The sequence below is a fragment of the Larus michahellis genome, chromosome 23 (genome assembly GCF_964199755.1).
Source record: "Larus michahellis chromosome 23, bLarMic1.1, whole genome shotgun sequence".
Taxonomy (NCBI): Eukaryota; Metazoa; Chordata; class Aves; order Charadriiformes; family Laridae; genus Larus; species Larus michahellis.
This window is the reverse complement of record NC_133918.1, coordinates 3,338,616-3,362,417: the sequence shown is the minus strand read 5'-3', so window position 1 is coordinate 3,362,417 and position 23,802 is coordinate 3,338,616. Positions and strand designations below refer to the sequence as shown.

At 53.6% G+C, this 23,802-nt stretch overlaps 1 protein-coding gene across 3 annotated transcripts in view; it reads left to right on the top strand.

Annotated features, from left to right (window-relative positions):
- The first annotated feature begins 5,870 nt into the window (after positions 1-5,870).
- CELF5 (CUGBP Elav-like family member 5) overlaps positions 5,871-23,802 on the top strand; it is a 44,846-nt gene continuing 26,914 nt past the window's right edge. For 2 of the 3 annotated variants that reach the window (XM_074565708.1, XM_074565707.1), the window contains exons 1-2: positions 5,871-6,170; positions 13,697-13,779. In XM_074565708.1, the coding sequence (XP_074421809.1) occupies positions 5,891-6,170; positions 13,697-13,779 (363 nt within the window). In that variant the 5' untranslated portion in view covers positions 5,871-5,890. The remainder of the gene's footprint in view (positions 6,171-13,696; positions 13,780-23,802) is intronic. The other variant, XM_074565709.1, reaches the window with a different exon arrangement.

Below are 23,802 nucleotides of genomic sequence, written 5' to 3'. Positions count from 1 at the left end.
CAAGTCAGTGAGAGAGAGCATGAGGACACTAGGCTGTGGCCTGAAGCCAGGCTGCGCATGCTGTAAGCTTATTCCTGTGGAATATTTATAATATAATGTCTTAATACAATGTTCAGAGACTAAAGGTAGTGGGAAGACAACTTACAAAAAAAGAAAGAGATGAAAGAGAAGCAGATGGTCTCGGTATGAACCCAAGATGCTAGGGATGCTCAGTCCTTTTATTTTGTCCCAGCCCTGGGGTACCCAGGCTAAAACATGCGACAGAAACAACCGTCTCCGTGCGTGATGCACGCTTAAGGAATGTCTGGGGTGCAGAGGGAGAAGCCAGATCACATCAGCACAGCTTAATATCATTGCTGATTAAAAACAGGTCCAAGCTGAACTCGATCAGCTCACCGCATCCTGGACCGCATCAACAGAAGCGCAGCCAGCAGGTCCAGGGAGGGGATTCTGCCCCTCTGCTCCGCTCTGGGGAGACCCCACCTGGAGCACTGTGTCCAGCTCTGGAGTCCTCAGCACAAGAAGGACAGGGACATGTTGGAGTGGGTCCAGTGGAGGGCCCCGGAGATGCTGGGAGGGCTGGAGCCCCTCTGCTGTGAGGACAGGCTGAGAGAGCTGGGGGGGTTCAGCCTGGAGAAGAGAAGGCTCCGGGGAGACCTTCCAGCCCCTTCCAGTCCCTAAAGGGGGCCTACAGGAGGATGGGGAGGGACTCTGGAGCAGGGAGTGTAATGACAGGACGAGGGGGAACGGTTTCAAACTGAAGGAGGGGAGATTTAGATTGGATATTAGGAAGAAATTGTTTGCTGTGAGGGCTGTGAGCTCCTGGCCCAGGTTGCCCAGAGAAGCTGTGGCTGCCCCATCCCTGGAGGGGTTCAAGGCCAGGCTGGACGGGGCTTGGAGCAGCCTGGGCTGGTGGGAGGTGTCCCTGCCCAGGGCAGGGGGGTTGGACTAGATGGTCTTTAAGGTCCCTTCCAACCCGAACCGTTCTATGTATTGAATATTGCATGGTTCTACAGCTGATGAGTGGCCTCCCCTTAATTGGGAAAGCAGGGCCATGTTCCATTGTTTTCTGACTCGCTTTCTTCCAAGCATTGGAAGAAACTGTTTGCAAACAACCCAAACTTTTTGTGTAACAGGCAACAAGGCTTTTTTTTTTTTTTTTAAAAAAAAAAAAAAATCCTTAAAGAACAGCTGCTCTTGATCAGGAAGATATCTGGAATCTTTGATGTTCGTTTCCAATCTAACCCCCGTTATAGACAACTTCCAGTCCTAAAATCCGCAAGTCTAAAAATTTGGTTAACTTTTGGTTTGCCGCAAAGTTAAAATATTGGGGGGGGAGGGGAATCTTAAATTGTTTGGGATAACTGATATCCAATGAAAGGTACGCAAGGTCCTGGTACAGAAGAGACGATGAAATCTTCCAGCAAGTTGTACTCTTACAGAGAGGGTGTTTTTCGCTGTTAAGATGCTGTCTTGGAGCGGTTTTCTCTGCAGAACCTTTTGCTCCAGACTAGAAACAATCACATTACAGGAACAAACTTTTATCTTCTTGATACTATATGGTTCCTTGGATATTTTCTGCCAGGACTGTCTTACCTAGCCCTTTGGCTCTTCTGTGTGGGGAGCAAATAGGTAAGGGAAGGCAGATTGTTTTGAAGGATCCCTTTTATTTTTATTTTTCCTTTTCTTTCTCCCCCCTCTTTTTTTCTGGGCTGTTGTGAGGATTTCCTGTCTCAAGTGCTGTCTCCTAGGTGATGTGGAAATTCAGAGCTCCAGCTTGTGTTTTCTCTATCCCTCGATGCCTTCAGGAGCTGGAAGGAAAGGGCAGGCACTCCGAATGCAAAGTGTCTCTTGCTGTTCCTGCATCCTTTGTTTCAGCACTTCTCAAATTTGGGCCACTGGACTGGACCTCTTCACCTTTTATCTTAAGCTGCCCCTGTCTAAATCCACTCACTCGTATGCCACAAGAAGCCAGGAAAGTATAGATGTGTTTAAAGAAAGCACCTTGGGGGTTTTTTTCACTAGCAAATGTCTCTCTGCAGCAGAGAAACTTCCTGGGCACAAAACGCGGTTTCCTTTTAGCAGTTCTTTTTTGAAGCAGCATCTCAGGTTTGGGCAGAATCTGCTCCCTCATCCTCTGGGAATCGTGCATCGGAGCTCTGCTGTGCCCCTTCTAGCTCTCGCTTGCAGCCTCCTCAGTGACAGATGCAACACATTTCTCCTTCATCTGCAAAGGTGACCCGTCATTTCCCTTTTTCATTCTGTCTTGGTGTCATGACTATCTTTTATCCACTCCTTAATCTTGTTACTGGGGTATATAATTCTCTGTCTGGCTCTGTAAACTCTTTCCAGGTGCAGACTGACAGCTGTTCTATTTTTTCATTTACCAGCGCTATTTTCATGTCTGTTTTTCTCTGCTGCAGTTGGGGTGATTATATGTCCGTTCATGGACTCCAAAAGATACTGGATATAACTTTCCTTCTAAACAGACACTTTCTACCTGAGGCACTGGGTCCCTTGAGCTCTAACGTAAGCCCGGAGCAGCTTGTGCTGCAGCAGCTGACGTGAAAAAGCAGGCTGGGCATGGAAAGGTGCTTGAAAATGTTACTTGCTCAGCCATGATTCATCCAAGGTGAGGTTTGCTGCTGTTGTGGTAAAGGTCTCTTGTTTTAAGGATTGCCTGATCTGTTTGCAGCTGTTAAAAATGACAACAGCTTGATTTGTCATAGGCTTCCCAGCTGATGCATCTGTGGCGACTGAATAGACGTCAGAACCTTGGCAAGGCTCTGCGAGAGATGTGAACAGAAGGTTTGACCAGTGCGACAAGTTCTGGGTTTTTTTTAGGGCGAATTTTAGGAGTGCTAATACCCTCAAACACAAGGCAGCTCTACAGCAAGAGTCTTGAGACACCTTGCAGTGGCCCCTGGGTTCAGGCCAGGCTGCAAAAAGCCGAAGGTCTTTGTGAGTCTGTTTCAGGGAAAAGCCTGGATGCAAATTCCAGGCCCTTGCACCTGCTGGCCCTGAATAAGTGTTCAGGCAGCTCCACACACGGGGCGGGGGGGAAATAGCCAGGGCTGGAGGAAGAAGTGTGCAGAACAGTAGCTTGGAGAAGGGTTGAGATTCTCTGCTGAGCACGAGAGAGGAGAGGAATGAGTTCGGGGGGTTCAGCCTGGAGGAGAGAAGGCTCCAGGGAGACCTTCCAGCCCCTTCCAGTCCCTAAAGGGGACCTGCAGGAGGATGGGGAGGGACTCTGGGTCAGGGAGTGTAATGACAGGACGAGGGGGAACGGTTTCAAACTGAAGGAGGGGAGATTTAGATTGGATATTAGGAGGAAATTCTTTGCTGTGAGGGGGGTGAGCCCCTGGCCCAGGTTGCCCAGAGAAGCTGTGGCTGCCCCATCCCTGGAGGGGTTCAAGGCCAGGCTGGAGGAGGCTTTGAGCAACCTGGGTTGGTGGGAGGTGTCCCTGCCCAGGACAGGGGGTGGCACTGGGTGGCCTTTAAGGTCCCTTCCAAACCAAACCATTCTATGAATGAATCCACAGTGCTTTCCTACTGAGGGCCAGCACATGCCTCTGGTTCTGCAGGGGCATCTGTCATTCTTGCAATGCCTTTAGCCTGAGAGCCAAGTGGGTGCTCGTACATGAACAGTACCCTCAGCTCCTCCCTCTACTCCCTGGGATTCGGAGCCCTCTTCTTCCCCTGATAGCCCACCTCCTTTTTCCTAACCTTTCCTGCACAGATATCAGCATGGAAACCTGCTGCAAGTCTTTCCTGCTGCAGGGGCCTGGAGTCAGTCCTCCACCTTTCTGGGTGAAATCAAGCGTAACAGACCTGGGCAGTATCCGAGCGGGTGCTCTGGGAGGTAAGCGGTGTGGGCTCCTATGTGGGGCACCGTGGGGAGAGGACAGGAGGGAGGATGGGACGTGGGGAGCAGAGAGGGGACAGCAAAGGGCTGCCAAGATGCTGAGGGCACTGGAACACCTCTCTGATGAGGAAAGGCTGAGGGATTTGGGGCTCTTCAGTCTGGAAAAAAAGGTGACTGAGCGGGGGATCTTATCAATGCTGATAAATACTGAAAGGGGGGGTGTCAGGAGGATGGGGCCAGGCTCTTCTCAGTGGTGCCCGGGGACAGGACAAGGGGTAACGGGCACAAACTTGCCCATGGGAAGTTCCATCTCAAGACGAGGAGGAACTTCTTTGCTGTGAGGGTGGCAGAGCCCTGGCACAGGCTGCCCAGAGAGGTGGGGGAGTCTCCATCTCTGGAGACATTCCAACCCCGCCTGGACGCGTTCCTGTGCCACCTGCTGTGGGTGACCCTGCTGTGGCCGGGGGTTGGAGGAGATGATCTCCAGAGGTCCCTGCCAACCCCGACGTTCTGAGAGTCTGTGGGTGTGTGTCGGGTAGCAGGTTCCCCTCCTCCGCTCGCCGCCCCCTGCTTTCTGCGGGGTCCAGGGCAAGAGCAGTGGGAGATGGCAGAAGGCTCCTCACGGAGAGACGAAGCGAGGGGAAGAGGCCAGGCTGTGCCTGCACCGTCGTCCTTTGTGAAGCCTGGGGCCTGGCACGCTCAGCCCAGCTGAGCCCCGGCTCTGCCAAAGCTCTCTACAAACAGCCTGGCACACGCGCCCCCTCCTTCCTCCCAGCACTGGGCGCAAGCCTCCATTCATCTTCGGGGACGCTGGGGCAGGATGACAGGCCGAGATGTATGGCGTGACGGCAAGAGCTATGCGTGCTGCAGAGGAGATGCCCTGTGGGACCCGCAGGCGGTGTGTGGCTGTGGGCGGCGGAGCTGGGCTGCGTCCCTGCAGCTGCGCTGCTGAGGGCAGACGAACGAATGGCAGCTCCGGGCTGTGCCTCAGCATCCCCCCGGCCAGCAGAGACGGAGGGAGATGAGACAGCCAGGGCCAGCCGGGCTGTGCTGCTCCGAGCACCGACATCCCCTGCTGCCTCCCGTCTGCTGTCGGAATGCAGGAGTGGCGGGGGAGCCATCCACGTCCTTGCGTGAGGAGCCAGCTCTGACCCTGGCCGTGATCATGGATGTGCGACCAGCTTCTCACCATCTGGCACGGTCTGAACGAGACAGAGCTGGAAACGCCCCCACCACGCCACAGTTAGGAGGGAGCTGAACTGCTCAAAAGAAAGGGGGCTTTGCCCACCGGGGCAGAGGGACCCAGCCAGGGTTGCAGACCCGGCGCCACGTATGGCTTCCCATGGCAGCTAAGCCCCCTCCAGGCCTGGTGCCCCTGGCTGTGCTTGCCGCCCTCCCTGTCGCTGTCTCTTCACGCTGGGGAAGGGCTGAGTTAGAAAAATTTCTGCTTTAAGTAATTTGTTTTCCTCCAGGCCCTGGTGCTGAGAAAAGGGGCTGAAGGCTGATTCCTGACAGAGATGTGGAAGGGCGCTCGCTCTCCCTTGTCTTTTGTTAGCAGCACAAGAGCAAGCTCTTCTTTTGGAAGATGCTCCAACACCTCATTTCCTGACGGATGATGACAATTTGTCCTTCTGACATAGGTACCAGCTCCTACAAACAATACCTTCCCCCCCCACGCTGTGCACAGCGGGGGGACGTGGGTGCCGGGAGCTCCCCCCCCACCCGCCATGACTCCCAGGGCCTCGGCGTTTCCTAGGCCCTAAGGAGGCGCCGAGGAAGACGGGGGGTGTGTGTCCCCCGCCCCGGGCCGCGGTGAGAGCCGCCCGGCTCCTCCTGCGCGGCTGCAGGTGCTTTGGGGGCTCCCCTCGCCGCCGCCGCCGCCGGGGCCCCCCCCCGACCCCGGTCCCTCCCCGGGGCCCCGCCTGCCCCGCGCGGGCCGGCAGGGGGCGCTGCGCGGCGCCTCTTTGTGGCGGCGGGGCCGCTCCCGCGCGCGCCGCCCCCGCCCGCAGCGCGCGGGGCCGGGGCATGGCCAGGCTCACGCGCGGCCGGGCGAGCCCGCAGCCGCCGCCGCTCCCGCCGCCGCAGCCGCCGCGCCCGCCGCGCCGAGCCTCCCCCATGAGCAGCAGCGGCGGCGCGGAGCCCCCCGCGCAGCCCGACAGCATGAAGGACCTGGATGCCATCAAGCTCTTCGTGGGGCAGATCCCGCGCAACCTGGAGGAGAAGGACCTCAAGCCGCTCTTCGAGCAGTTCGGCAAGATCTACGAGCTCACCGTGCTCAAGGACCGCTACACCGGCATGCACAAGGGTGAGCCCGGCCCCGCGGCACGGCCCGCTCCCCGGGGCGCGCACAAAGGGCGGCGGGTCCCACCGCCCCCCGCCCGCCCTCGGGTCGGTCCGCGGGGGACCCACCGCGACCCGCTGCCTCCGCCTCCCCTCAGCTGCCCGGGAACGGGTCCGCGTCCCCGGCGCCCTCGGGCGGGGGTCGGCACCGTGGCCCGGGTGAGGCTCGGCGGGAGCCCCGCGGAGCGCTGCCGCCCCGGTCCCGGCGCCCCGCTGGCAGCCCGGGGCCTGGCGGCAGTGCGGTGACAAAGGCGGCGATGCGCGGCCGCGGCAGGTCGCGGGGCTGGGGCTGAGGCGGGAGCCCTCGGCGAGCGGCCGCCCACCCTCCACCCATTCTCCCCCCTCCCAGGACTCAGACCCCCCGGGCAGGAGCGCGGCGCTGCGGTTTGAAAATCGCCTAACAAAGAATATCGGCCGCGAATGTGCTGTTGCCGGTGGCGTTTGGGGGAGATGAGGGGCCTTCCTGGTGATAGACCGGGGTAGGGGAGGGGTCTTTCTCCGCTGGAAGACCTTTTAGCGGATGCTAAAAAGTTTGAGAAGGCTTGTTTGGCTGTACTTATTGTTATTTTGAAAAGCTGTGGCGGTCGGGATGTCAGCTGCCTTCTGCGGAGCGGTTCTTAGCCCAGCCCCAGCAGGTGTTTGGGATCTTGTGACGGACACAGCCCCAGCCGTGAGCCGGAATTCAGGGAGCCCATTTGCTGCGAGATCCAGAGAGCGGTCGCACACCGCTCCCCGTGGAACGAGCCTGCGGGGAGCCTACAGTGAGACCCTTGAAAGCTGCCAGTGCTCAGCCTGGGCCCCTCTGCCCTGAAGCGGGTCGTGATGGGGTCCGTGGGTTGGCGCGTGTGAGGCGTGTGCGGTCCTGATGCCCCTGGTTTCAGATTTAGGAGGAAAGGTAAGAAAACCTGTGAGTGCTGTGGCAGCTTGAACCGTTCTAGATTGAACAGAGAAGGAAGGGGAACAACAGAAAAATAAGTTTATTTTCAAACGAAAGGCCAAATCTGGCCCCGACACAAACAGAAAACGCTTCCTCGTTGAAGCCTAGGCGGGCTGGCCTGGCTTGAATTTAGCTGGAGAAGTAGGTCTGGTTGGGAATTCTTCCCTGTGAGGGTGGTGAGGTGCTGGAACAGGTCGCCCAGGGAGGCTGTGGCTGCCCCATCCCTGGAGGGGTTCAAGGCCAGGCTGGAGGAGGCTTTGAGCAACCTGGGCTGGTGGGAGGTGTCCCTGCAGGGGGTGGCACTGGATGGGCTTTAAGGTCCCTTCCCACCCAAACCATTTGGCGATTCTATGACTACAGAACCAAAATGCCACGTGCTCGGGTGTCTGTGTGTGCAAGGCAGAGTCCGAACCTGCTACCGTCTGACGGCGAGTTGCCAGGTTTCAAACCCAGTTGAGGAGGAGAATGGGCTCGAGGCAAGAGGCAATTGCACATTTCATTTCTGTTGACACATTAAATATAGAGTGTGTGGTCTGAGGTCAGGTTCCAGGCAGGAGACACATTCTAGAGATCTGCCACTTAGATATGGAAATTAGAGGGGGCTGCACTGGTATTAGCCAGATCCGTGTGACATTAACTTGCTGATAAAAGCAGGATTCCTGCAGCAAAACAAATATATCCCTTTGTTTTTGACGTTTTTGAGCGGATGCAGGTGTTGGGCAGGGGTCGTTGGTGCTCTCTTCTGTCCAGAAGAGGCCACCGAGATGTGTAGGTTCTTCTGGTGGCCGTTGGACAGTCATTTCCACACACCTTTGGTTTCCTCTGCCCCCCACTCCCCCCGCCATGTTTTGCACAAAGCGAAACGCTGGGATTCCTTTCCTGGTGGCGTGGGTTTGGGAATAGGCAGTATACCTCTCCAAAGAAGTCATTCCTCCACAAGGATGTGGAGGGGTTTAGCGAGCAGTGAAGAAGTTAGTCTCATAATCCAGCCAGCCTTCCCCTCTTACCCGCTCCGGCGGCGATGGTGTAGGCTCCACGCGCGAAGGCTGGCCTGGCGAGGTGCCGCCATTAGCATCAGCAGGCCTGGAGGGTGCCAGGCCTGGCCCAGAAGCTGCCGTGGCCTGAAGCCCCTGTCACACTGTCACAGGAGGTGGCCGGGGCTCCGCAGCCCCTGCTCAGGGGAAGGCTTTTGGCAAAATCTGGCTAACTCCACGCTCGTTCCTGCGCCATAATCTCTCTGGGGCAGTTGTAACAGCAGATTCGTTTTTCTGTCCCCACGTTCCCGGAGCTGCAGCGAGATCCAGTTGACAGCTCGTGTGCGGCTTCCATCTGTGTTTTCCCTTTCTCTCCCTAAATGGGGAGAAGTGGTTGTGTGAGGAGCCCGGTGCTGCTGGCCGGGCCCAGTGTCTCCTCTTGCAATCCCCGGCATCTTGAGAGGGAGCTGATCATCCGCCTCTGCCCCGGGGAGGAAGGAAGGGAAGGCTGGAAAAGGCCAGCCAGGAGGGTATGAATTGGGCTGCAGATCCCGGGAGCCCCGAGAGCCAGCCAGGACTGTCCTGCACAGGTGCTGAGAACTGACAAACTCACTGGAGGCAGAGGAGGATCTTAACAGACCTGCTAGAAACATGAGCGCCGTTTTGAAATGGTTTTGTTAGTGCCTGACTATTCGTGTCTCAGCAACCTGGCTGCTGGGAGTTGATACTGTTCCAGCCTCCTAATATTATTCATGAGGCAGTTTTTCTATTTATGTTAATCACAGATACATTTGCATGTTAATAGCAGCGTTTGTCTTAAAGCTAATGTTTTCCTGGGAAGAGCAGGGAAGCATTTGAACAGGCTTTTGGAATGGGTCAGAGGAGGCCGAGCAGGGAGAATCAACTGGAAATTTTTGGCCTTGTGCTCCGGGATTGGGCAGAAAGCAGTTCTTCTGTGAGCGTCACCTGTGCTCTCCTGGGTGGATTTCCTAGTGATGCCCATGGTAGGGAAAGCAGAGAAATTCTGGAGTTCACGCGAGAGCGTGAACGGAGCTGCAGGGGAATGGCAGGGACGGGAGCAGCCCTCTCGCAGGGCGTGTGGGCAGCTGGGTGGCTTTTCCAAAGGGCAGGGAGGCAATAACAACCTCAGCCTAACTTGCCTCAATGGCGGCTGAGTATTGACTCAGCTTCTGCAGGCTTGGAGATAAGCTCCCCGCTGACTCCATGCTTCCCCTGCTGAAGTATTTGATGTGATTTCTAATGCTAAGCTGAATCTAGAGACCCCTCTCTTCTGCAAACTGACGGCCTTTTCTTGCTCAAGGCTTTAGGCTGCTGATGTCTGGAGTAATGTTTAGGATCTGAAGGGACTGTAAATCCCAGAGTCAATGTGTGGTTTGTAGGGAGGATCAGGCACAGAATATCTCTGGGTTTTTTGGGGTTTTTTTTTTGCTGCGCTCTTTTGCTAGTGGAACCAGGCTGGGTGCTGCTTCCAGGGAGCTGGAAGCACTCCTGGAGCTAGTGGGAGTACGGTGGTGTCACCCAACACTAAGGGGACATACAGGTTCTTTTCGGGATCCTTGGCAGAATGATGACAGCACTAAGTCATAGTTGCACTTAAAGCTTTATTTCCTTAAGAGAATTTTCTGATTACTGTAGCACAGAATTTATGGTTAGAATGGCACGGGATTTCTGCAGGCAGAATTGCTATAGTACAATCTATAAGTAGCATAATACAAAATTTGTAATACAACTTAATTTAGGATTTCTCGTCACTTGCACCCTCTGCAGCTTGGGTCAGGTTTTCATACCTGGTTTGCTCTATCAACATAGCAATCATAATCTAGACTCAAAAATCATATAAAAGAAGACGAGTCACTTGGGCCTTGGAGGAAGTAGACGGTGGTGGAGGTGTCCCTGGCCACCGGGGGTCACGGCTCTCACTGTCCAGCAGCAACTCCAGTCCAAGTTCCCCCATCTAGGGCTTGTAATGGCTAGATTTTAATAGACAGTGCTCTGGGTGCTGTTATGCTTCCCCGTTCCATGACTGGATCACCAACACCACCTGGTTGATCGGGTGTCTGGGACCTTCAAGGCTGGCACTTTTGAACACCCTGAGCACTTTTTAACACCATGTCCCACGTCTCAGCAGACCTAACTGAGGTGATGTTAGAAGTGCCCAAAGGGGTGTCAGCCTGTCAACCTGAGTTTGCTGTTAACTAAAGCAGGACATGTGGAAGTGAGGGAACCTGGTGAGAGTGATGGGTGCCTTTGCACCTCTGTGGGCATCTCCTCGCTGCTGAGCAGTTCCCTGGGTGACTGTCAGGCTCAAGGTTTTAGGAGGCTGAAGAACCCATGGAAGACACCGTAAGCAGGGTCCTGTCACAGCATGGAAACGCTTCTTAGCTGGGAAAACATGGCTTTGCTTGAGCCTCTGGTACTTCCGTAAGCTTCGGGTGCCTGGGTGAAGACAGGGGATGAGGGGAGGCTGTGGAAGATTCCTAGGAAAATTGTTTTTCCCAAATATTTGCTTACACAGTTAGGCTTAGAGTGCAGTGTTTCTGCAAAACACCTTTTGTGTATTTCTGACCAGGACTTTGCAAAGAGAATAGAATTGACTCCTGCATCCTACCTCCCAAACATCTGGCTGTGGAGGACAGTAATCACGTTGTCCAAAGGATGTAGCTAACCTCTTTTCCACAGCCAGTAGAGCCTTCCAGTTTCCTGCCATTTGGGAAGCAGGAATGAAATGAAATGGATGAGCAGAATGTCCTGGAAGCTTAGAGAGGAGGAGAGCTCGGGGATGGAGCAGCAGACAGGGCTGGGCTGTGCCCATAGGCTTGCTTGTCCCAGTCCAGCCCAGTCACAGCCAGAGGCCACCCAAGTGCAGTTTCATGCTTGAGTGAGGCAAGGGGGAGTACAGGCTGGCTTCTGCTGAGCAAATATCCACATCCTTGAAAAACAGAGCAACAGCAAAGATTTGCCCTGGGAGCGAAGCAGGAGGTTTGAGTGAGGCATCTTCAGGATGCTGCAGGATGCTTCTGTCTCTAGAGGCTGCTGCCTCTCGGTACAGATACCCAGCACCTAAAAGATGAACGGTATTTTGGGCTGCCTTTGCCGTAGGGAATAGAAGGACCGGAGGGCTGTAGGGAGGGGATTCATGGCACTTTTTCGGATTGGTGCTGGTGGATGTAGGTGTTGCTGGGCTTTACAAATCCCTGGTCTGGCGTGATGACAGCAGCTTGCAGAATAACTCGCTATCCCTGTGTGAGGAGCGTCTCTCCTTTATCCCCACTAAATGGTGCACCTTTGTCCAATTCTTATTTTATCCTTGTCCTCCCGTGGGCTGAGGTTTTTTAGCCTGCCAGTATGCATTACCTTGGCTTTGATGTTCCTGAGCACTGGAATTGGGACTCAGGGACTGGGTTTGAGTGCTTAATGCAGCAGGTAGCTTCGTGTAGACTTATTCCTCTCCTATCCTTAGTTTTCTTAGGTTTGATGGCTAATTCTTCTGAGGCAAGGGTGGCGTCTTCATTTCACGTGGACATGGTACGAATGCGTTGAAGCTCTCAGTGGAATAAATTGTTTATTCCCAACTCCTGACTTCAGAGTTTTGTGTGCTAAACCTCACCGCAGTTATCTTAGAACGGGTCTCGTGTGACTTGCAAAGGGGCAGACTGGAGCAGCAGGTGGAATCAGGCAAGCATCTGCGTTTGAGACTTCAGTGACCAGGCCTCCAAATGTGTCAGGAATAGGGTTTGGGCTCCCTGGTCGTACAGGTGCTTTGGAGGCTCTTCCTGATGCTTGACGTCACGTCAGTCTGCGAGGGGAGAGCGAAAGCGAAGGGGTGCTTCCCCCCGACAACAGACCTAGCTGCCTTTGCCACGAGAAATGCGTTACCTGCACGCTTCCTGGCTTCGCTGCATTTGTTAAATTCTCCGGGGATCCCACATCTGGCCTTGGTGCAGCATTCTCGGTTCAAAACATGGGCGATGAGGAGCTTTAATCACTTGTTCGTGATACCTAACACTTGTGTGCTGTTTGTGGAGGTTGTTTTTTTCTTTCCCTAGCAAGAGCTGTGAGGACAGATGTGATTTGCTTAGCTGCAGCAACTTAACTGCTGTTGGAATGGAAGAACGGCATAATCTCGTTGCCATGGGTTGGGATTGGCCTGAGCAGCTGGCTTCCACGTGGCCTAAAAGTGTCGTGTACCAGGGAGTCACCCTGGGGCGGAGGGGGCAGATCCAGACAGCCCCTGTCCTGCGTTCACCTTTGGGTCCACGGAGAGCTGAAGCAGCTTTGGAGTACCCCAAGCCGGGCACAAGAAGGTGGGGGTGAAAGGACAGGCTTTTCTATTTGGGCCGTAACGATGCACCTGCGGCCCCAGCACAACAATATAATGGTGGACGTTTAGCAGCAGCCTGAAGAGACGTGTCCTGCCGTTGCTTAGGATGTGAAATGCCACTGCCAATAGGGGGGGGATGAGTGAGGGGGCCAGTTGCATTCTAGCGTTTGAATCTCTTCTCCAGTGCTTTGCCCATCCTCATCTGAAACAACACAAGTGACGGAGCTCCAGGCACTTCCCTGGGGACAACATTCCACAGTCTAATAAATCTCCCTCTGCTAGGAAATGTTTCTTGATAACCAGACAAATTGTTTCCTTTGCTCAGTTTCATTTGATTATTCTTAACATCGGAGCACCCAAGGACGATCCCGCTTCTTCCTGGAGGGGCTAAAATTCCTCCCCTCCTCTCTTGGCTCCACTGTTAGGCTAAGATGTTGAGTCAAATCTTGACTAAGAATGTCGGGATCTGGCCTTTTCCATGTGCTTTTCATCTCGCTTCTTAAGTTGGCCCTTGCAGAATGCGTTATGCTTTGCTGTTCTCTGTGTTTCCCTTGCCATGCATATGTATATTTATGTGCGTTCCTGCACATAGTATGGGTGTATATATGGCACAGAAAGCCAGGATTCTCCTTCTGTAGCTTTCCGTGATTCTGTAAATGTGGATCATGGAGCTTTCACGTGAGCCTAAAACCTCAGACGCTTTTCCTCTTTCCTTGCCTTTTTTTTTTTTTTTTTTTTTTTTTGTGTGTGTGTGTGTGTGTCAATAATCCTGGTCTTTGCATCTCCTCTGATCCTTGTGTCTTGGGCTGTTTTTTCCACGGGCATTACCTTGCGTTTACCTTGTTGTTTCTTGCCCTGGTCAACACCCGTTTCAAACCCAGTTGATTCATTGGGACCCTTTTCCATGACTTCAGCAGATCTTGGATGGGGCCTGCAAGGCCTTTAATGTTGTTTCTTTGTCTTTTTCCCTTCGACACATCCAAATTACGTAATGTTTGCACCTTTAATTAGCAAGCCTCCCCTTCTGCCCCCCCCTCTACCCCAGTCAGGTCTCGCACAAGGGCTGTCCTGGGCACTTCTCTGTACCTGAGCAGAAACCTTGGGATGGGGGTCTGCTGGAACAGGGCGGCATCTGTGGTTCCTATACTTCGGTTCCCTGCTGTTGCCAAAGAGGAAGGCTGTGTCGATGTGCATCTGCAACTGCGTGTCTAACTTGAGGCTTGCTGTGTCCACTGCAGGTTGTGCGTTCCTCACGTACTGCGCCAGAGACTCTGCCATCAAAGCCCAGACGGCACTGCACGAACAGAAGACTTTGCCGGGGGTAAGTCCCAGTGAATTGTGCCTGGAGCTCATGCCGTGGGCAGGCGAATGGGGGATTGTCAGGGGAGGGACTGAGGGTGAGAAGTGGCTTAGATTAATTTTTCTGCTTGTGAAAGAGGAGTTTGGTTTGGGGGTTAGAACAGGGATGTGGAAGCCAAAGCACGGGGCTGCTCTTCACAGAGCTGCTGCTCTTTTCTCTGCCTCGTAAAGGCTGCCCCACGTAACTCCAGCCAAGCCTACTTCTGTGCTGCTCTTTGGTCTCTGTGGTGTGGCATGACACTGTCAGCTACGTCCCTGTCACTAGGGAGCTGTGGGCTTTGGGGTGAAGTCTGTAGCCCAGCCTGTACAGCAGGCGGGCTGGAAAACTGGCAAGAGAGAAGAGAAGGTACCAGTGCCTTTTCCTCCAGATGTGCAGAACTTCGTGGTCCATCCACTCCCAGTCTGCCATTGCCCTGCAGGTTGCCTGGACAGTTTGTTGGGACCCCAAATGACTTCTAGTGCAGTGACAGAGTGGGATCGGCTTCTCAGAAGGAAAAAATATACTTGCCACATCGCATTGTTTGGAAGAGAAATGGCGTATATAGATGAGACCAAGACTGCTGAACTAGCTGTGGTCTGTTCCTGGGTCCTGCTCGCTCCGCAGCTGGTGTTGGGAGCAAAGTGCAGGAGGGATCACAGGGGACCAGGCACTGTGGAATAGGTCCCTCCTCACAGGGAAGTCCTCTGCCTCCCTGGGACCCGCTGGTGAGCTGAAGGGAGTTCTGAATTCTTGCCGTTCCCTTTTTGGTGTGATTTGGGAGCTTTGACTGGACGGTTCCCTTGCTGCGCTGAGGGGGTTGATCAGGCACGTTGGAAGGATTCATTTGGAGGCGAGTAGGTGGATGAGTTGGGTACTTATAGACAGAAGCTCACAGGAGGCCCTGAGTGCTCAAGGCAACAGAATAATGAATGTAAACCAGGGGTCTCTAGAGGGGGGTTAGGAATCCTTAACCATAACATTTCCTCTTTAACCCATACAGATGCCAATAGCTTCCCTCACCTCTCCCGGCCCCACTCTGGACCTACACACACACACACACACACACGCATATACCCTTTTCCGTATTTGTTTACCTTTGCTCCCTTTTTGCATGGGCCCGTGTTGGCATTTGAGGGCTGGAAAATGCACGTAACTTAATTTACCACTTCATAGGATCTTGACTGTTTCAGGTTATCTCAGGGCAGCAGAGGGGGTGTGGAGGGGGGGAGAAGAGTGGAGGTAAGCAGGTGCTCAAATGCTGTTTGAGTGAATTTTGGGGGGGTGGGGAACAGGTCAGCCTTTCGAGCTAAAGCAGCGTAATGTTGTGTGTGTGGTGGTGCAGGGCAGAATTTCCAGGCTGTAAGAACACGTCGAAGGATGGAGGAGCGGTTGTGATGAGTCATGGTACAGTGCTGGAACACAATGGAGAAGACAGACACGTCTCCCTAGTACCTGTAGGAAGGTTATTCATGTGAGGCTCTGTGGATTCAAGTCTCAGTTTTGCTGCAGTTCTGCGTCGGGAATTTGTTGCATGTTGTGCTGCGTTCTCTACTGTGCTCTCGGCGGTTAGAGTGCTGCATGGAGTAGTATTTAAAGCAGCGATTTATCTGCGATGTGGTGATCTAAAGGCTTTTTATGTTGAAAGAGGTGTAAGAAACTGCTTGGGAACAGTAAGGAGTCTGTGCTAGCTGAGTACTTTCGAACATGTTTGTCTGGAGACAGTTAATGAGCAATGTGGTGTAATTAAGCTTCAGGATTAAGATGAAGATGAGCTGCGCTGCGTTTGGAGCTCTCTATTTTCAGGCTGGCAATATACCACTTCATCACATTTGGTTTCTCTTTTGGAAAGTCCCTCAATGACCAGGAAGGCAGGATTCTCTCTCTTTGGTCATATTTAGTGGCCATTTAGAGATGGTTACTGCCAGAACGGAAAAGACCTCCATCCTGGGGTGCATCGAGTTGGTCTTGGCACGGACGTGGGCTGGGTGACCTGAGGAAGCTTTCAGCCCTGTTTTCTTAGCCTGGTTTGCTTGTGTCTGTGTAGTATCACCCATCCCTCTGACCCAGCTGATCGCAGAGAATATTCTGGAAATGAGTCACAGGCAGGAGTGCTAGGTAACTGATTGTTTCCCTATTTTGGGAACAAGGCTATGAAATTTTGTCTCTGTGCATTCACATCTAGATCGTCTTCCGATGAGCTCTGTGGCAGAGCCTCTCACCAGAAATACAGTGAGGACCCTAGCGCTTGATCACGGTTCGTGAAGCTGAATAGAGACAAATGGCTTTCTTAGTCTAGATGGGGAATTTGGTAAGGACAGACTTATGACAATGCTTTGATACGGTTTCCGATAGGTCCTTAGGCTGTGATCAGGCAGCTGGAGCAGGACTTCTGGGTCCTCTTCCAAGTCTGTCGCTGGGTCGGCCTGTGCCCGCAGAGGTATGGCTTGGGCCCTCCAGGTCTGGTGCTAGCGATGTCAGCCCAGCTAAGGATGCCACCACGTTCTTCCTGCAGGGCCATACCTGCAGTGTAGCTTTCCTGAGGTTTTATATTTATCTTGTAGGTTTTCCACGTAAGTGAACAGGACCCGCCATGCTCTCTGTTTGCTTTTATGGCATTTCTGGCAAGTTCTCCTTTTGGGAGGTCAAAATTCTTGTTTCTTTTTAAATCAGGGGCTGTTGGATGTATGGTAGCTAAGTAGAATTTAAACTCGAAAAGGCTTATTTTTTGACAGAAAGGCTTAGCATCTTTTTCCAAAGGTAGACAGATTTTTGGCTTTCACCCCCTTTTGTAAGGGCTAGTGTGTTCAAGGTGTAAAGCAAGAAGACCGTCAGCTGTGTATTGTATTATCTAAAACACCTGTGTTGCCTTCGGAGCTGATGAATTGCCATCAGTGCAGTCTGGAAGTAACAAATGCGTGAATCTTCCTTTGTGGAAGGAAGGAAGGAAGGAAGGATGGATGGAGCTTCCTAGAACAGAGAGGTAAAGTGCCTCCTCGGTGAATTAGCAGAAGTGCCTGATCACCCAGGCTTGCTAAGGAGCTTGAAAGGATGCCAAGTATCTCTGCCCTTGCTGTCAGCTGGGGTAAGCAGGAAGAATGCCCTGCCTCGTGGCTGTGTGAGCAGGGAATCTGCTTCCACGCGCTGAGCTGCGGGGGCCCTCAGACGCGGGCAGCAGCCTGTCAACCTCAGCGCAGCCACAGGGCTGGCACGCAGCAAGACCAACTTGCCCGTCGCCCTGGTCAGTAACGTGGCAAGCGGGAAGCACATCGCACCTTGCTCACAGCCACCCGTGCCGTGCAGCACGTGGACGGCCCCAGCGTCGTGGCCAGTTCTCTGCCCAGCAGCCACCCCCCGGCCAGCCTGACACACTCCCGTCCTGTTTCGTGTTCCTCAGTCTTGCTCCCTGAGGACAGGCTGAGGAACTGCACAATTAAGTCCGACTCAGTCCCAATAAAGCAGTTTGATGGGCTCCCAGGACTCAACAGAGATGGAGACGGATCTGCCCGAGGAACAAAACAGAAAACAGCTCCCTTTGTGGCCTGAATCCACAGGGCTTGGGGAAAGACACAACCCGTGGAGGCTGAACAGAGGCAAAATGTTTGGATCTGAAAAGCAGAGGGAATCAAGCTCTTGTGCTTCTTCCTACTTCTCGTGTCCTCTTCAGCTGCCAGCCAGCCTAGCAGTGCAGTGTTTCACCTTCTCCCCGCTCCCTGGCACGCTCCTCCCTGACTCGGTGAAACGATATTATATCTCAATAACCCATGCCTTTGATTCGTGATTGTGCCTTCACTTTGCTGAGTTCTGAAAGGAATTGGAGAGGTTATTAATGACACGCAGTGATCACACACCAAGTTAAAGCCTCTCGCTAAGTGAAATTTGAGGGAAAAGCAGCCAGCTTTTCAATATTTCGCAGAAACGCTTTGTGTCTCTTTTCATTTGCAGCCAGACAGTTGCAAATTACATAAAATTGCTCCTGAAGAAGAAGGGGAAGAAGAATAGAGGGAGGAAGCGGAGGGGGGGGGGAAGGTTTAAAAAAGTAATTCTTCTGGCAAGGTACAGTTACAGTTTTATTTCTATGCAGAACAAAGAAGGGCTTGCTGAAAGGTAGGCAAGTAAGTGGCAGAAATTGGTATTGATCCAAGCTTGGAATATGGGCAGTTTAAGAGCAGTGATGGGGGTACTGAAATGTGGCTACATCAGGGGGAGAACTCATGGATGCAGCGACGGCTGGGGAACGCAGGGACACGGGAATGGAAAATTACAGAGAGCAGCAGCATTAGAGCGGAGAGAGACTCTGGGATTGCACCAGGGGTCGAGATGCTGCAGCACTACCTCAGATGGTTGGGCACAAGGATTAACGCAGAGACCCGGCAGAGCTTGAGCAGAGGGCATCCCTGTGGGCAGGCTGTCTCCTGTGCTGCCAGGAGCAAGGGCTCACAGAGGGCCATCTGTCAGGATCCACAGCCCGTGATGGTATAAGGGAACACAGGTGACTGGAGGGGTTTTGGTAGAGAGGTCAAAGCGTCTCGTTCTCCCCTCCCCTCTCTCTCAAATGCGGCTGTGAAGCCAGCCTGGACCAGTACTTCTGAAAGTTTCTTCGTGTGAACACTACAGGATATTGCAGCTGGCAAAGCTGGGAGACGTGCTGAGGAGTGGAGTAGGATGCCTGAATGTTTGGTTGGGGGCTGGAGCTGGACTCCCACGGTCGTTAATCTTTGAGGTGGCTTCTGCATTTTGAACCGTTGGGCAGGGCAGGGTGGAGAAGTTTTTCCCGTGTCCATCCTGCAGGCTTGATAGACAATATCAGCCTATTAGCGAGAGCCATGGAACGTTATCAGTGGAAGGTCGCGATCCAGAGAGCACGTCAAGGCTGTCTCGTTGAAATGGCAGCACTGGGATGTGAAGGTACTGGGTTAAAGCAGCTCCTGGACAAGGAGCAACAGAAGTGCCTTTCAGTGGAGAGAGAATTGCAAATTCTTGTGCTGGGGGGGGGCGTTGGCTGAAGGGGCTGAGAACTAACAGCGAGGCAAGGCAGCAGCCCCACGAAATACATACCCTGAAGAGGCGGGGGGAGAGCAAGCTGCCAATGCAAATATTGGCTCCTGCTGCCTATGGAATTGGAAGGATAATGACATTAAAGATCGGTACCCGTACCCACATGCTGACCAAAAGCTCACGGGCAGGCTTTGTCCTGTGCATGAGGGGCCTCCCTTTCTCCCTCGAAATTACTGCCCTTTGGCCAACTGGGCTCTCGCATCTCCTTGTAGCACAGAGCTTGGATTTTTGTCTCCCGGAGCTGGCATTTTCCCGGTGAGCTCACCTGCACTCCTGAACACACACACACACACACACACACACAGACCTGTGCTCCACCCCGCACAGACCTTCCTCTTTGCAAAGGCACCCACGCTCCTGAGCATGACTCCGCATTCCCATCTCCCCGGGGTCATTTGGTATGTGTGCACACACACAACTGTTTGTCAATCTGGATATAGAATCACAGAATAATTTATGTTGGAAGAGGCTTCTAGGGTTTCTGGTCAAACCCCATGCAAAGCGCAGGGCGAAGTACATCAGATCGCTGAGGACCTTCTCCAGCTGAGTTTTGGATATCTCCAAGGAGATCCCGCAATCGCTCTGGGCCTTTCTTCCAGTCTGTGAGCGCTCCTAAAATGAAATAGTTTAATATCAGCCATAACTTTTGTTGTTCAGCCCAGAGAAGAGGTGGCTCGGGGGGTTCTTATGGTGACGCTGGGACTCAGGCCCAATTTTCAGTGGATTTTCCCATGGGCGCATCGTTATTACAGGAGGTTTTGCACCGCTTGGACCGTTAACGGTTGCCATGGGAACTGTGTGCAGCAGCCGGGGCGGAGGGTCCCTGCTGCTGTCGGCTTGGCCCCCTCCGCCGCCACCAAGCACGTTAAATTAGCAGAGACCTCTCTCCCCAGCTGCTGTAATTAACCTGCCGTGGGGGGAGAAGAGGTGGGGCATGGCTGCATCGAGGAACTGCCAGCACCCCCGGCTGTCAGGCACAGACCGACCACAGCGCGTTAATCTTCCAGCGCGTCCGTGAGAGGCTCCCCGCGGGCTCCCCGCAGACATGGCCGTTTCTGTCAGCTCAGGCATCCTCTGCCCCTCGCTCTGCCCTTTGCCAGTTTGCTGAGGTCCTTGGAGGCTCCCACTTACGCACCGAGAAGCACCTGAGAGGGGATTCTGCCCCTCTGCTCCGCTCTCCGGAGACCCCACCTGGAGCACTGTGTCCAGCTCTGGAACCCTCAGCACACGAAGGATATGGACATGTTGGAGTGGGTCCAGAGGAGGGCCATGAAGATGATCTGAGGGCTGGAGCCCCTCTGCTGTGAGGACAGGCTGAGAGAGCTGGGGGGCTTCAGCCTGGAGAAGAGAAGGCTCCGGGGAGACCTTCCAGCCCCTTCCAGTCCCTGAAGGGGGCTACAGGAAAGCTGGAGAGGGACTGTTTGCAAGGGCATGGAGCCATAGGACGAGGGGCAATGGTTTAAACTAGAGCAGGGCAGGTTTAGACCAGACATGAGGAAGAAGTTCTTTACACAGAGGGTGGGGAGACACTGGCCCAGGTTGCCCAGGGAGGGGGTGGAGGCCCCATCCCTGGAGACGTTCAAGGCCAGGCTGGATGAGGCTCTGAGCAACCTGATCTAGTTCAAGCTGTCCCTGCTCACTGCAGCTGGGCTGGACTAGATGGCCTTTAGAGGTCCCTTCCGACCCAACACATTCCATGATTCTGTGGTTCACTGGACCAGGTGTCCAGTGAAGCAGGGTCACTGATGCACCAGTAGGCACAGGGTAAGATGGGTGCTGGATGTCTTTTCCAAACAGCCTGACAGAAAGATCAAATCCAGATGAATGTGGCAGTGCTCCCAGCCTTTCCCTCTGCAGCTTTCTTGCACTTGCTCCGACTAACTTCATGACGCGTCTCAGAGCATCTCATTCCTGCTTTTTGTAGGCTCGCTGAGCACAGGAGCTGGCAGTGGCTCCCGTGATTAAGGGCTCCTTGGGCAAGCCAAGGATGGCAGACCCTGTCTCTGCTGAAGCAAAAACTGGCGCCTGACGCAGGACCATGGGCCTTGAGCACCAAGCTGTGCCTGGGTCCTCAGGCCTGTGGCTTTCTGGTGGCCAGAATGGTCTCTTGTGGTCTTGAAGAACTTACTAGAGGAGCTTTTAGGGTGCGTTCGGTTCCTGCAGCCCTATCTTGCAAGAATGGGGAGGAGCAGGAAGAAGTTTGGGACCAAATACTACTGCTCTTTGCACTGCTGAAAAGCCCCCTTGAAACCAGAAAGGTACTTACATGAATTTGGCCCAGGGATTTTTCTTCGTGTGGCCTCTGGGGAAAACTTGTTGTTCTAGCACCTGTAGAAAAGGATTTGAGAAAGTTGGCGCTTTCCTCTTCTCACCTAAAAGCTCCTTTGACCTTCAGTGGCACTAATCACAAGTGACAAGAAGAGATCAGACCAACAGGGAAGATCATCTAATGTCCGCCTTGATGCAGTGCCCTGTGGTGCACTGAAACATCAAGGGAGGAGCCCCGTGAGGAGAGACTGACCATGGAGTCCTGAGAGACCGCACTTAAACGTGTCCGCCAAACAGTCAGGTACATGACAGGGGCTGTAATTGCTGCGCTGGGCGGGCCTCCCTGCTGGTTGTCTGATGTTAATGCACAGTAATGGTGCTGTCACTTCCAGAGAGATACCAGGGAGATCCAAAGGCTTTCTGAGTCATGGCGGTAAGTTGCTTGCCTTCCTCCCAGAGCAGCGCTAGCTACAGTGGGGACAAGGATGTCTGACTGCGTTAAGGGAGGAGGAACACAGAGCAGCAGAGCATCGGAGAGGCAAAGCAGTCAGTCCGTGCCTGTTGTGGCCCACACGCTGCTCGGATGCCTGCTTGCTGATTCCTGCGTGCACTCGGCTTCGGTGGAGAATGGCGGGTAACTTCCCTGCTCTGCCTGATTTGCCTTCTGTGCTGGGGGCAGGGAAAATACCTCTGTGATGGTTTAACCCCAGACAGCGACTAGGACCACACAGCTGCTCTCTCACTCCCCCCAGTTGTGATGGGGGAGAGAATTGGAAGAGTAAAAGTGAGAAAAAACACGTGGGTTGAGATAAAGACGGTTTAATGGGTAGAGCAAAAGCTGCACACGCCAGCAAAGCAAAACAAGGAATTCATTCCCTGCTCCCCGTCGGCAGGCGGGTGTTCAGCCATCTCCAGGAAAGGAGGGCTCCATTATACGTAACGGTTACTTGGGAAGACAAACGCCATCGCTCCGAACATCCCCCCCGCCGCTTCCTAGATTTATATACTGAGCATGATGTCATATGGCATGGAATGTCCCTTGGGTCAGTCCGGGTCAGCTGTCCTGGCTGTGTCCCCTCCCAGCTTCTGGTGCAGCGGTGCCCCCAGCCTGGTGGGGTGGTATGAGGAGCAGAGGTGGCCTTGACTGCTTAGCAACAACGAAAAACATCAGTGTTTTACCAACACTCTCTTCATCCCAAATCCAAACCATAGCACTTAACGCAAGCTGCTAGCAAGAAAGTCAACCCCATCCCAGCTGAAATCATGACAACCTTCCAAAGAAACTTGTGAGAGGAGTTGGAACTTATGAGTCCTCTTCTTGGTGACACAAAGCAGTTGGGTGAAGTCATCCAACAATCTTCCTTGCTCATGCAGAAAGAGACGGCCTTAGCCGTGAAGGCAGGAGCTGTGTGGTTTGGACTCTGGACTTTACATCCTGCTTCTGCCCCAGACTTCCCGCATGACCTTCATCATCGCGTGCCTTGATTCACTCACCTGGAACACAGTACTCATAATTATCCTTGCCTCCTTCATAATGGGATTGGATGGGGTGAATTCACATAAGCGGCCTTTAGAGCTGTGCTGGAATGGTGCTTGGTGCTAATGTCGCTCGTGTTTCTGTGTGAGACAACTCCCCGTCCTCAGGGATGGATGGTTCTTCTGGATAGGACCGAGGTGCGCTGAGACGTCAGTGGAAAGGTGCAAGCAGGAGACTCGAGCACTGAGACTGGCACCAATCTGTTACTGCTTGCATTCCCGTCAAGAAGCAGAATCCAAATTAGAAAATCAGCATTTAGATTTATGTGCTCTGCGCAGCTAGAAGCGGTTGTGATCATTCAGGCAGGGTATTTTTAACTGGCCAGAAGAAGACCAGCCCACAATTTGCAAAGCCTGAGAGCCCAGGACCTAATTCTGCCAATGGCCTTGGATGCCTTTCGGTTCCTGATGTCCCAGAGGAGCCAGCCTGCATTGTGTGTTTCGTGCTGTCTGCCGCTGACCCACTTAACGCTATGAGGTTCCCCTGCATTGCACCTGAGGGGCTATTTTACATCACTTACTCCTAATTAATAGAGAGGCTTGCCCTGCTGTCCCAGGGGGCTTTTCTCCGTCTATCCAGCTTTTGCAGTTTGAAAGCTAAGGAAGCCAGAGCTAGGGGTCACCACTCGTCCTTGGAGAACATGGCTACCGCATCGCTGAGACGGCAGCTCACGCTGGGCATCGGTGTCAACGTGGGGAGCTAGTTCACCTCCAGAAGGGTTTTATTGGGGGTGTGGTGAAAAGAAATGGTGCATTTTGGCCTTGGTGAAACCAATAGCAAAGCTGCTTCTGGTTTTTAGTAGGGCCAGGAATTTTCTTTAGATCCTTGATCCCAAGCGGGCTTCAATGGTCAGGGAGCGTTTCCTTGGAAGAAGGGAGGAAGCCCAAGCAGAGCACAGTTCCCTGTTTCTCTATGCTGACCAGATGCTGGGGGTGGGATGTAATCTCAACACTCGCCAGCGAGGCCTCTCACCCTGCCTCTTCCCGAGAAACCTCTGGGCTCCCCTGGGCTGCAGTGGCTCTCCTGCCACCGGGTATCTCCTCGCTGCTCCCTGAGGGTGATGCAGGAAACGTGCCTGCTCTGCTGTGTAGCATGTAACGCTTGGATGGTCAGCGTGGCTTCGTGCCCCCATCGGGCTGGCCAGT